General features: G+C 39.4%; 1 protein-coding gene across 4 annotated transcripts in view; it reads right to left on the bottom strand.

Moving 5' to 3' along the window:
• Positions 1–14,687, bottom strand: part of GLIS3 (GLIS family zinc finger 3) — a 505,466-nt gene that overhangs the window by 326,686 nt on the left and 164,093 nt on the right. For 3 of the 4 annotated variants that reach the window (XM_027549366.1, XM_027549363.1, XM_027549364.1), the window contains 2 exons: positions 9,745–9,952; positions 2,054–3,179 (listed from right to left, as the gene is read on the bottom strand). In XM_027549366.1, the coding sequence (XP_027405167.1) occupies positions 2,054–3,179; positions 9,745–9,875 (1,257 nt within the window). In that variant the 5' untranslated portion in view covers positions 9,876–9,952. The remainder of the gene's footprint in view (positions 1–2,053; positions 3,180–9,744; positions 9,953–14,687) is intronic. The other variant, XM_027549365.1, reaches the window with a different exon arrangement.

Below are 14,687 nucleotides of genomic sequence, written 5' to 3'. Positions count from 1 at the left end.
CAACATTAGTCAGCCCCTAAGAAACTCTGTACTAATACATTTGCACTATAACATGTAAGTTAATGCTTTGTGGGCCTTGATCTGATATGCTATTAAATCTAGCAATCTAAATTTTGCAAAGATTTCATCTAGCAGTGGGGGTGGGCAGACCAGGGGAGAGAGAGTAATCATTTCCCATACCCATCTTGAATAATATCATGAAAAACTAGGCAGATGCTACAAACATTCACCTCTCAGCTTATTCTTTCATTGAAGCATTTCTATTTTTAATAGTCATCATGCACTTCAGCAAAAGTCAACTTTACAAAGTTATACGTTTTTTCAAAATCTGGGAACAGTGGGAAAATAGGGAAATCCTATTGCACAAAAATTAATTTTGCAATGCAAAAAAAAATTTTGGGGGGATAATTCAAGCCTTTATGTTTATTTCAGTAAAGCCAAATCCAGCAAACTATTTTCAGCCAGGATTAGTCAGAACTAAAAGGTTGGACTGTTTTCCTTCAGAGACTGAATGTCTCTCTTGCCTGCAACAGGCCAGTGTGTTCCAAACAGAGTAAATGGAATTGCCTTCAATTGCTTGTCTCTTTCTGGCATTTTTAATGCAGAACCTTACTAACAGAGTAAGGTTTTGTTGGCTGGAATGCAATTATTCTTTTCAGTCATATAACCTGGCATTCTTACAATATATCAGCTTCAAGTTTTCCTTAAGAAAAATCATAACATGGGGCATAATGTAACGACAAGAAATGCAATTTCATTCCTCCAGAAATTCTTAAAACCTTTTCAAAAGTACCTACTGGATGGTGAAAAAATTGCTTCTAATACTTGCCTTACAACTACCACCTGTTTGGTTTGTTTTTACATGAATCCGACAACTTGGCCAATCTATAATCAAACATTAACATGGCAAACATGGGCCGGATTCTTTATTCTCAAGACATACTACAAAAAGAAGGGACTCTGGCTGTGGGGCCACCATCTAAATAAGTTCCTTTTCAAAATCATATATATATATATATATATATATATATATATTTCACACATTAAGTGACCTACAACATATTCAATATCCAGGAAATACCTACAATTCTCAGATTGTTAACTCTAAAAGAAATATTCTTGTCCATCTGGACTAACATAAAACACATGCTCTTCTTTTTCCAAGAGTTAAGCGAGCTGTCTGAGATCGTGCAAAGCCACCCTGTGATCCCAAGTGTGATGTCCGGCTTGTAAACCCAGAGGGTTTCTGTTAGGTGTGAAATGATTGTGTAACCATTTAAAAGTTATATTATTCAAAAATAGCAAATTTTGCAAAGAGAGATAGTTCCAGGATTGATGCTGTGAAAAGGGGAGATGGGGAGAAAGACACCATGCCAACTTCTTTCAACACCAAAGGCACGGTCCCCTCTGGGTTCTTTCTCTTTATACATTTTCACCCAATTTCCTCTCCTTAAAGTTCAGGGAGATCGAGTCAGATTCTGCTCCTGTGGTATCCCTGAGTGTTTTAATGCTGGCTATAAATCATTAACTAGTCTCACAGCCTTGGAGTGTGCAGTGTGCAGGCCCGTGGGTGTATGCAGCAACATTTTTACTAGCCAAGTTGCTAAGTGTGAGTTCCTTTCCAAATATCAGAACCATCACTCTAACCCTAATACTCACCCAGTTATTGCAGGGAAGGGGAAGTCACTGAATATTTACTTTGGAAAAGAGCTAAAGCTTGCTGGTGGTGTGGTGTGTGTTTCTCTGCCCTGCACATTTCAGCAACTTTAAGTTGGTGCCTGATGGGAATCAATTTTCTAAGATTTTGGACAGTGGCAGATGAACCTCCCCTGATCATATACATTTGCAGAAGAGAATCTAAAGTGGAGAGATACCCCAGCCATTAATAATTAAAGAAACTTTCCCCTTCCTCAGGCTGAAGAGGAGTCAAATCTCATGGATACCTAGACCTCCAGCACCCAACCTCCATAAAAGAAAACACTCCCCAACTTGTGGCAGAGTTTGGAAAACCACATACACCTCCAATGGCTCCAGGGGGCTTTAGCAGACTCACCGAACACTTGTTGGGCTTTTCCCCCGAGTGAACTCTCATGTGGATCAACAGTTTATAGCGGGCATTAAATGGCTTGTACCTTCGAGGACAACCGGCCCAGAAACAAGTGAAGTCTTCGCCTTTGCGCTGGTCTATATGAACCTTCTCGATGTGCCGCACAAGTTCCTCCTGCTGGTCATACAAGGCACTGCAGTCGATCCAGCGACAGCAGTGCTTGCCCCCAACGTCATCCATCTCCCCATCCTCCTCCAGGGCGGCCTGAGGCAGGGCCAGCGGCTGGGCCTGGTGGACCAGCTCTGGGTGATGCAGATGCGGGTGGGCATGATAGGGTGGCGGGGGGCCTTGGGGCTGGGGCGGCGGTGGCAGAGGAGGCAGAGAGGGTGCGGGGGGCAGGTCCAGGACGCTACCAGGGAAGTCATCCAGGCGCTCCGTCTTCAGCAGGCCGGCCGCGTGGCCGGCAGGGTCCGGCAGGCCGTGCTGCACCACCATGTTGTTGACCAGGCCGGGTTGGAGGCCGCCGTGCTCCAGCTGCTGCATGCGCTCATACTCCAGTGCACCGTCCTCATCGTAGGCCGGGAGAGCCAGGCCGCCGCTGGCCACCCGCACACCCTTTTGGCTGCTTGGCATTGAGCATGGCTGGGGAATACAGCTGCCTCGCACTCCCAGGAAATGCCCGTAGACCTCAGGCTGTGGAGACATGTTGGCGGGGGAAGCCCTCGAACCGTTGATGTAGGCGACCAAGGATGTGGGCGAGGTGCGGATGATGGTATTGAAGTCTATCCCGATGCCATCGGACAACGGGGACAAGGACAGTGCTCTCTTCTTGGAGCGGGCCGAGTGGGACCTGGCTGAAGAGTGTCGGGGACTGGGGTAAGGAGAGTGGCTATTTTCCATACCGAAAAGGTAGGGTGGCAATGAGTTAGAGACACTGTTGCTGGACATGGATGTCCCAGGAGGAAGGCTAATTAGGTCCCCTAGATCAGTGCCATTCTGAGAGTTGTGGTTCGAGGAGAGCGAAGGGAGAGCCCTATAGCCGTGCGACCACTCTTGTTTCACGTTCAAGGTCGACTGACTTTCTGTCAGACTCAAATTTGAGGAGGCCAAAGACTCTCGTGAAATAAGGGACCTGGAACAGCAGCCGGAAGAGGGGGGAAAAAAAAGACAAACATTTTAGCAGGATATGGATTGCTTAATACTAAAAGAATATTGCACTGACAATCTGTTAAGTACTTCCCCTAATTGCATTCTCAGCTAAACACACATTCTTTGGCTAAGATAAAGCCCAAGACTTTTAGTTCCAGGTACATAACATTTTACCAAGATGAAAAACAAAGGCTAATGCTTATTGGAATAATAAAACAAAGATCTATTGTTATAAATAATCTAACACTTCAATGATAATAAATAGTCCTTGCTATATTTTTATATATCTTTTTTACGACAGAGAAAAATTAGAGACCTAGGAATAATTATTGAAAACCAAATAAACAAGTATTTATTAAGTACCTACTATGTGCAACACACTACAAATAGGCATTGTTAGGAATACAAGTCTAAACAGAGTCCCAGCCTTTGAATGAAATCTGTTTGGTAAGGTAAAATATAAACCAATGCTTAATTTGGGGGGGAAAAAAAGTAAATCAAAGTCAAAGGGTCATCCAGAGGATTTAATAATACTTTCACAAATTTGTTCTACTGATATCAAGGAATTATACATATTTCTATAAAAGACAGCAATTCACACTATAAGTAGTCAGCAGTCAGTCACAACATCAAATTAACTCAGAAATAAAAATTATATATAAAATACAGCTGTAATATATAAAGGAGTGACAACCTGAAGTCAAGTCATATTTGGAATTCTGCATGTGGGTCATGCAAGGTTTTAATTACACCTGCAGTTTTGGATCTTCCATGAGCTGCTGTCCTCAAATCAGAGCAGATTTGCACTGAGAACAAAGCATCTGCTTTAATTACTGTAGCAACAATTCTCCTCCTGTCCTTCTTACCCTTTACAAAACATGCCTCACATGTCACAACATTTACCTGAATATCAAAATGCTTTGTGTTGTAGTCTAGCCACTTTAAAATTCATTTTGCTTTAACCATGATATCATCACTTTAAAACTCACTGAAGAGAAAAGCTCTGCCTTTTGGATGGAAACATTGTCCCAAAGAGGCTAGACACAATTCACCATACTCCCAACTCAGAATGCTGCTACTGCTAAGTCGCTTCAGTCGTGTCCGACTCTGTGCGACCCCATGGACTGCAGCCTACCAGGCTTCTCCGTCCATGGGATTCTCCAGGCAAGAATACTGGAGTGGGTTGCCATTTCCAACTCAGAATAGTGTATATTAAAAAGCCAGCTTTTTAATATGTGCTTTTATTGGCTTTTTACAGTCTTTTTTCTGACAAAAAAATTTTAAATATTGTATAGAATGTCTGTCTTTCCCAGGATGAGCCCACTTACTACTTCCAGCTGTTATAAAGCAACCTGTTGCAAAAGAACTGAGGGAAAATAGAAGTATTCTCATCCCATCTGTTCCTCTTACTTCTTTTCACAAAATGGAAGCCAGGAACACTGTTTCCTACAAGCATGAGATTAGCAAGAAAACATCTCGACTCTGAAATGCACAGTATTAGGTGAGAGATTACACCATTGTCAATCTGGTGTTTTCATCCAGTGAAGTAATGTTTACCATTGACAAACACAGCAAGAATTTAAGTCCAGTTGCCCCTAACACAGATTTTCTTTTCTCTGTCCAGATCCTTATATTTGGGCTGAAGTCCTTTGCAAGTCCCAAAGTAGTTTCTGAACCATCTGCTTTTTAATTCCCCATGAATGCTTTCAATTATTTTCTCAGCACACCCACAGCATGTAGCTCTCCCTGCAGATAACTCCTGGTGATAGGATGTCAAGGGCCTTTTAGTCCTTTCCCCAGGGAGATTCAGGAATTGCTTTCAGACCCAAGTCAAATCAGTAGTCATGTCATATATAAGGCAAAGACAACTGACTTTGCTTTACACCCTGAGGTTGAGGTGGTTTATATAACATTCTTAAATGGTGCATTTGCCTGGTCACTGTCATACCAGAGCATTTCAGATTTGTAAGCAGTGAATTTGTTCAGTCACTCAGTGTCCGACTCTTTGTAACCCCACGGGCTGCAGCATGCAGGGCTTCCCTGTCCCTTACTATCTCCCGGAGTTGGCTCAAATTCATGTCCATTGAGTGGGTGATGCTATCTAACCATCTCATCCTCTGTCACTCCCTTTTCCTATTGCCTTCAATCTTTCCTAGCATCAGGGTCTTTTCCAGTGAATCAGATTTTTGCATCAGGTGGCCAAAGTACTGGAGCTTCAGCTTCAGCATCAGTCCTTCCAATGAATATTCAGGGTTGATTTCCTTTAGGATTGACTGGTTTGAGAGATCAAGAAAGGAGATCAAACCAGTCAAGCAGTGAATAGCAGGTAGGAAGTATTTTACACACCTATATATGTTTTGCATTTGAAATTATACTATTTGGTTTGAGGGCTGCCTATAGTAAGACATGTTCATTTGTTCCATTGTTAAGAGCTGTTCCTTATTTTTCTTAAAATACACCTAAATATGACTTGATTTAAATTTGAGCATAATTCCATGCAGGCACATTCCTTAAGTCCTTAGATATCTCAGTGTTCTAAGACAGTTATCAAAATTTTTTCAGAAAGCAATTCTATGTCCTATTCCCTAAGGCAATAATATGAATGGAGAGCTCTCTTCTTGAACACTTAATAAGAACAAAACTTCCAACAAATGGCCTTTGCCTAGCAGCCCACCTCTCTTCTGAGCAATTACCCAGATCTTTTAATATTTCAAAATTCTAATCCATGAAACCTGCCCCAAACATAGTAGCTCTCAGTAAAAGCTCTCTTTCCAGAAAAATTATATTCTGTCTATATTGAACCTTTAACATAGCTAACTTCAGGCATCTGTGAGTGTTGTCTTCCTCAATAAAATTCAAAGACCTCCAATAAAAGGTATTATTTTTATCTCTGCCAGTACCCACCAGAGTGTTAGATGAAGTTTGCCCCCCCCAAAAAAGTGTTGATTAAGGTGAGTAAATTAATATAATGATAACCATTTTTAACTTACAAAGTATTTTCCCTATATATTATTCCACTTAATACAGCCTGTGAAGTAAGCAAATTGGAATTTTAAAATAACCTCTGTTTTTCAAAGAATAAAACCAAGATTCTGTGAAATTCCTCCCAATGATGCAAAAAAAAAAAAAAGGGAGGGGGGCCAAGAATCCTTAAATAAGTACAAACAAAGCAGCAGATTTGATAAACAGTCACTTAGTTGGATCAGATATATCCTCTATTGTTTTCCCCGTATCATACCCAACACATGGTCCGTAATGCTCATCTTGATTAAAAGATCTGGTATAAGAGACTTAAAGTCACACAAGCTATAAATGGAACCCACATTTTCTGTTTTCTTTCTGAAACAATATGTTGAATGATTGAGAAAGATTCCAAAAACTTCTTTTCTATAATCCCTGCTGCTACCCACACCAGGCCTATGGGGAAGAAAGTGACAAAGAGCTGTGGTTCTATCACCATACTGAGAGAAATCTCCATTTCTGGATGTTCATCTAATCCTAAGCATATTATTTCCTGGGACCAGTTAATTTGAAGCTATATGTGAAAGAAATATAACTCAAACAAAATGAAAGCAATATGAAAAACTTAAGAAATCATCAGTGAAATAGGTTAGGGTGGCTGGTGAAGCAAGAGCTCAGTAACTCTACTGGGGCCATAAGAGGTGTGATGACCAAGCCAAACGGCTCAAAAGAAATACAACAAGGAATTCCTCAAAAAGGGGCACAAGAAAATGACTATATATCTATATGTATACATATATATACATATTTATGTCATGAAAAAGAGATGTGCAACGAAAGAGTGACAAAATTGATCCAATAAAGTATTACTTATAATACTGAAATAAACGGAAACAAAAGCCCAGTTAAAAAAGACTGATAAAAATTAGAGCTTTATTTATATACTTTTTAATAAAATGGAATCTTGGGCAGGAAGAAGTCATTATATGATGATAAAGATTTTTTTTAACCACAAAAGATTATGACAAAGGAAATTGGTTATATTAACTGAAAAAAATAAATATAATACTGTGTAGGTCACTATGATGTATATGTTTGCCTACTGGTGGCTCAACAGAATCCGCCTGCAATGCAGGAGCTGCAGGTTCCATCTCTGGGTCAGGAAGATCCCCTGGAGAAAGAAATGGCAACCCGCTCCAGTATTCTTGTCTGGAAAATCCCATGGACAGAGGAGCCTGGTGGGCTACAGTCCATGGGGTCGAAAAAGAGTTGGACATGACTTAGTGACTAAACAACAAGAAGAAGGATATATGTCAAAATTTCACCCATGGTTGCCTGTGAGTGATGGGATTCAGGATGACTATCATATACTGTCTGGTGCTTGTCCACAGTTTTCCACATCTTCTACAATTAGTAAGAATTACATAGATAATCAGGAAAAACAGTAATAAACTTGACAGTTTTTTATAGGACAATCATCACTCAGATTGAACAGTTTAAACTTCCACCCAGCCTCACCATCCCAACTCCTCCTCCTTGCCGCCCCCCCCCCCCAACCCTTGGGCATGCTCCCAATAGATAAAACACAAAGCTGATGCTCTCTCCATCCTATCTTTATCTCTAGATAGCAAAGTGCCTTCAGGTTTAACTGTTGCCTCCTATCCTCTCTCTCCTCTTATGGAATACACAAACCAGTTTAAGTATCACAAACAAATGCAACCTTTCCAAACTGCTAAAAGTGAATTTGATATTTTACCAAGCTCTTTCCCAACTCCTGTTTCTTTGCTCATCCTGCAAAAAAATTATTTCCATAGAAGGACTCACAGAATACATAGTTAAAACATATGTTAATGCATCTCTAAGATGTTGTCTTTTAAGTATAAAAATTTATGCTAAGGAATCAAAGATGCTAGAGAACACTGAGATAATGACCCTTCCCTGCTCGACCCATGAAAGGGACTGCACTAGATACATGCATGGTTGGAGCAGCCTGTGCCCTGCCTACCTTTAGTTTCTCCATTAATTATGACTTTCTGCCTTCAAGGCATGGACTGGACTTGCCACAGACAGGAAGCTGAAGACTTCCCAATGACACCTACCCCATGAGTACAGTTAATTTCACATGCAATACTCAGCAAGTCTGAAGAGTCCCTCAAGGCATAATCATCAACAGGAAAATGACAGAAGCAGCTTTCCATCACACACACAAAAATCTCAGGTGAAAAAACACATTCCCATCTCATTAAAAAAATTGGCATAAAAAATCATCCAGGAACTGTGATTTCAGAGTCTTGAATAGCAGCTAGGACAGTGCAGAGACACAAGAGGGAGAAAGAAGAAGAAAAGAAGATGGAAGGGGAGGAAGAAGAGGAAGAAATAGAACCCAGAACTGCAAGGCATCTCAGCAGATTCCAGTCCCCAAAGAAGGGTACAGAGGTCCACAGAACAGAGGTCCATTTCCTTTGTAAAATCACAGTTACAGCAGATCCAGGACGCAGGCAAAAACTTTGGATTGTATTTCTCCAAGAAGACTACTTATAAAAGATGAAATAATTCATTTCAAACATAGAAATAGACCTTACACATTGCAGAGTATTTTCGTTTTATGTAGCCTGTAATATCAACCTAGAGAGCTATAAAAATCTGTCTGAGATAATTTCCCTATTTAATTATCTCCCATGAGATAGATATATGGCATTTATTGAACCTACTTATTTCAGCACCTAATCAGGCATTGTGTTGAAATGTTATGTAACTCACACATGAGAGTACGTCTTCCCAGATACATCATAAAGTCTGAAAAGTCACAATTTCTATCTTTAACTTTTCAACTATCTCCCTAAACTTCGACTATTGTATTATGCAGAACATAGATATTTAAAATACTTGCTTAGACAAGTGAATGGGTGGATGGACAAACAAAACAGACTGTAAAGCAACCTTAGGACACTGCAACATGAACACTGAAAAACGAGCAGCTAAGACAGATGTACATGGAACATCTTATCTTTCCAGGCCATGATGTGACCTTTACCAGGAATCAAAATATTAATATACTGGTATTTATTTAGTCACTGGGGCTTCTCAGGTAGTGCTGTGGTAAGGAACCCACCTGCTAATGTAGGAAACGTAAGAGAATGCAGGTTCAGTCCCTGGGTGGGGAAGATCCCCTGGAGGGAGGGCATGGCAACCCACTCCAGTATTCTTGCCCGGAGAATCCATGGGCAGAGGAGCCTGGCGGGCTACAGTCCATAGGGTCGCAAAGAGTAGGACATGACTGAAGCGACTTAACATGCACACATTTAGTCACTGAGGCCCCAAAATCTCAAGGTTGGCATTAATTTCACTCACACGTTATGACAGAAAGTACTAAATCATTCTTCCCAGTTAAGATGGTATTATGGCACACACAGTTTTTATACACCTTCCCCTACAAAGCTCAAAGTAAAAGAGCTGCTTGAGTGAGTGAGAGAGAGAATGAGTGTGTCTGTATGTGTGTTGTGTGGGCACGTGTTCAGGAAGAAAAGGGAAAACACTCATGGGTGTGATTATAACATAAGAAGGGGGAAAAAAAAGTAATTTGAGACCTGGTATCTGAAGGAGGTATATTCAGGTTGGCTGCATTCATTGCCCTCTGTAAGCTAGGACTGATCTGGTTGCATGCTGTAGAGACCTGGCTTGCTGGAGGTGAAATGGGTCCCAGTCGCTGAACCATCATGGGACTGCTGGTGACCACTAGATTGTTGCAGCTGCCTTTTCCAATGGACTTGCACTGAGGCCCAAAGCCAAGAGCCCCTAAAAACAAATGAATCAGGTTAGCTTCCATGTCCCTTACATCAGAAATCAGTAAATACACATATGTGCAAACTTACATCAGGACTCATCTTTAAAGACAGTCCTTAGATCATCTTTTTTTTTTTTCAGTATTAGTGATACCAAAAAGCTTTCTGTAATTCCAATGAAAAATCCATAATGCTACAATAGAAACCCTTCTATAATCACCACTCATACAAAATATGCTTACATTTTGCTCCTTCTACATTCAAGTGTCCAGTTATATTAAGAATCATATTTTATCATCTCTTTACCTAAAGGGTTAAGGTGGTAAGTAGGTGGGATTACTTATATCAAACCATGTATTTTCCAAAATAGTTAACATCTTAAATTGCCCAGCAAGGAAAGTTGACACTACTGACAAAAACTTGTTTAACTGGTTCACTTCATTCAAGTCTGGCCTTCCAAAAAGCCTCTTTAAAAGGATATAGTCTGGCTGTGTCTCTCCAATCTTTATTTTTCCTCTTCACCCTGATATATTGCCATTGGACATATACCCAATTTTTTAAAAAATCAGGATGAGACAGCCTTAAAACATTATTTTAAAAGTAGTATGTTAACCAAATTTGACATAGATTTTTCATTTCATTAGCAACAATCTTTGAATGTAGTAAAAATTTGGTACATAACCAGAAGGGAAAGAAAAAAAAAAAGAAAGAAACCCTCAAGAATCTGTGCCGTTACGGAAAAGTGAAAAGCAAAGAGGAGAAAGGTAAACACTGCCATGACTCATTTAAAAAAAATAATAATAGTCATTGAATCATTCTAGACATTCTTTTTACATGGATATACTTTTTCAAACATTTTTTGCAAACTACTTGGTCAAGTCTCAGTTCCCATTTCTGGTAAATGAAAAGAAATATGATCCTAGGTTTTCTGGCAAATTAGGCTCTAAAGTTTTCTCACCAAATTCCTCATCTTTCCCATTGATATATTTGGGATCAAAGTAGTAGAAAAGCATCACAGTAACCTTCCTTACTTAGCTTTAGAGAATATAATATTTTATTTTGTCTTTTTAAAAATTAATAGCAAAAAAAAAAAAAGACTTTTCCATCTTTTGTAACATTCTCTTCCAAGAGCCCACAAAACTAAGGATAAACAAGACCTTAGCATAATCACTAACACTCTCATCAATGAACTCACATCTCCAAAGTGCTAGGAGAGTCTCAGCATCTTTAGCAAGCAGGAAGCCTTCTCCAGTCCAGGCCTCTGGGAAGCTAAAATCCAAGTGGTAACTGACTTGCCCAAGGTCACACAGGGATTTACTGACAGAGCAGAAACAAATTCTATGAGAGTGCATTTTCAAGGCACCTGTGTGTTTAAGTTTAGGTGCTGGATGCTTTGTTCCTTCCTTGGATACTTTTCAAGATCCTACAGAAACATCTCCTAATTTTTTCCAGATACACAAACCGGAACCTACCCCTCTCCCTGCTGCTTATATCTGACGCATCTTCTTCTGCCTTGAAACATCAGTCATAGATAGTCTCTCTATTTTCATAGTTCATATAACACTGTACCATCAGGGTTTCATCTTGATACCAAGAGAGTGGGTACATTTTTGTGCAATGATCATAAGCTTAATATCTTTTTAAATTCCAACAAGCTACATGCAATTTGATTTTCAAACTCCCTTTTTACCTTGGAAAAAGGCAATGTCCAGTATATAAGACACTTGAATTCCATCCCCAGGTTCCATCCCTACCAGCCACTGCTACTAAAAGCAATATTAGATGTCAGGTATTCTGTCCAATTCAGTGTCATATATTTAAGGAACTCACTCATTTCATGCCTGTTTCCTTCACAATAAAAAGGTATTAATATCTACCTCTAAAACAAAGACATATTAGCAGCTGGGACAGCATACCCAAGAAATGCTATTTGGTGCCAAAGCATATTAATACATCATTTCATCAAATCTTAGATGCCATATAAGTCATACCATTATTTCATATATCAGTAAAAACATCAAACTGGTACATGGTGTTTCTATTTCACAGATACTCTGATGTGAAAATAATGCACAGCTTAGAATAAATACCAATAAGATTGCTGAAAAAATTATTTTTACGCTTCTCTTGCTCACACTTTTCTCTCTGCTAGGTACAGCCTTACCCTAATTTGTCTACCTAGTGATCAGCCTCTCTCTTCAAGGATCATCTTCCCTATGACTCCCTTCACACACTACCAGCTGGGCAAATCTAATCAATTCTTCTTTTCGTTCCCCCACAGTCTTTTAGAACAAATTTGCCTCAGCACCTTCAGGGAACTGAAATGTTTACATGACTGTCATCCATTTATACTTGATTGCTTTTTAGAGACAAAGCTCTTGCTTGAGATATCACTGCTTCTTTAGCACCTAGCCTAAGGCCTGTACAGTACACAATAAAGTCTGTCAATGAAGCTAGGAAAGAATGAAAATAAAAGATTTTAATATATGATATTAAATACTGAGACATTATTTCCACTAAAGTCTTCCTGGTCTTCTTGTTTAAAACCGTGCCATTTTTCAAAAACAGACTCCAACTAAGTCAGTCCTTTGATATTTCTCCACAGTGTGCCTAATGAGAGGTATGGATGGAAAATGAAACTGTGGAAGTAGTAATTATAAATCCATCTTCCTAGGCTAGAATTTGACAGTGGTCAAGGCTGCCTTGGTAACCCTATACCCTGGATTCTCACATTCATAGTACTTTTTCTCTGACTGTAATAAAGAAACATTAGTCCTCCCCTCCCCAGTGTCTCCATCATTTTCACAATAACACCTCCTACTCCTGAATTCACTAGTCAACTTGAGCTGTATCTAACCATAGAGGAGTGACAACTTCTGACAGGTATTACATTCAGTGTCCATGAAGCTAAATTTCTTAGAAACATATTATATTTGTGGAGCAGCTTCAAGAATGTTCTGGAAAATGGCATCATCACTCTCACACGTGGAGACAAGTAATACTTTGACCAAGAACCACTGTGCTCAATGCAAGCATCTAACTTCAATTTTTTTCATAATTCTGGACAGAATGAATACCTCCAAGTTGCTCACAATTGTCTAGTGTATTGTAGTTTGGGCTCTGGAGACAGCCTGCTTGGGAACCCAAAACCCAGGATGGTTGTGTGACTCGGACAAATTACTTAAATATGTGTGTTTATCTCTATGTCTATGTCTTCTCATTTGTAAAATGGAAATGGAACACTACTTCATAAGGTTGTTGTGCATCTAGTATTAATTATACACACAAAGGACTCCACACATTGCCTAGCACATAGTAGGTACTGAATTGATGTTGGTTGTGATTTTTGTTGCAGCTGTTGTTATTATTGTTCATGCCTGTCATCACTTTTTTCCCTGCATTCTTTCTTGAAGTAAGAAGAAAACAGTTCTTTGTAATTCCCTGCATAAAACAAGATACAAGTAAATGATACTATTTAATTCTTTACCCATTTCCAATGTTCTTTCTGCTTTGAGCCTGGAGCCAATTTTTTTTAAAACCAGGTGTCATCACAGATAGAAGAAAAGTTTTCAACTGGCCAAGTCTGAACGTTCCTTGGCTTGTCATTCCCTGAAAACAAACCATAGAACTTTTCTGACTACCAGATGTGCCAACTACTTGTGTGCTGGTTTTCATTTTTAAATACTGCTTATTTTTAGAGACTGTACAACGTTTTTTAAAAATGCGTTTACTGCTCAAATAAGGATTAGAGTGGATGGCATTCTAAGTACCACATACATCCTAGCCAAAATCGCTGCATGTTGGTGGGAAGTACAAATGATTTGCATTTCCTGAACTGAGAGGTCATCTTAGCAAGGCCGTGTTTTTAATTAACATCTTCATTAGTTAAAAGAGTTCTCTTGAAGTCAAATAGCTGACTATGTTGCAACTACCCCTGCTGAGGCTGCATCTTTCAGAATGATCTATGTTTATTCACTGGTTCCTCTAAAAATGACACAGATATTGGGGGAACATAAATGACACATATATATGAGAGGTAGTAAGGAAAAGTAATCAGTTCTTTTTGTGGTTTTTATTGTTCATTCAACTGACTAATCAAATGCCAACCATGAGCTCGGCAGTCCCTGGAGACAATGGTGAGCAAGACAGACAAGAGTCCCATCAAGATTCCATGAGTGGCCAGTGAAGAGGAACACCAAAACAGCCATTCTATAAAAGACAGCCCTGCTCCCAGGTTGGGTCATATGAAATGTCTTTCTTTACAGGTTAAACATGATCAAATAAGAGCAATTTCTATATGGTTCAACCCAACACATATGCAGAGTGTTTTGGAAACAGAAATAAAGCATACCAAGATTTCAGTCTGTCTCACCCATCCACTGGCTGTGTGACACTGAGCAAGGTACTTAAAAGTCTCTGTGCTTCGGTATCCTGTAAGGTCCTGAGGAAAGTAATAGTAGTAATAGTAATAGCCCTAATACATAGGGCTCTATGAGGATTGAAAGGGTTAGTATATATTATCATAACTTTACCATCTTTAAGGATCAGGGTTTTCTTCCCAGTCTTTCATTATAAAACATTTCAAATCTACAGAATAGCTCTAAGAACAGTGCATGAATCTTCTATCTAATTTATCAGTTGATAAATTCCATCTGTTGATCTATCTAACCATCGTCCATCTCTCGCTATATATAAGCCTATTATTGTTTTATTATGCCCTTCACCCCAAAATATGTAACCATAACACA

This window comes from Bos indicus x Bos taurus, chromosome 8, assembly GCF_003369695.1.
Source record: "Bos indicus x Bos taurus breed Angus x Brahman F1 hybrid chromosome 8, Bos_hybrid_MaternalHap_v2.0, whole genome shotgun sequence".
In the NCBI taxonomy this organism is placed as follows: Eukaryota; Metazoa; Chordata; class Mammalia; order Artiodactyla; family Bovidae; genus Bos; species Bos indicus x Bos taurus.
Note: the sequence above shows the minus strand (reverse complement) of the source record. Positions and strands in the feature narration are given on the sequence as shown.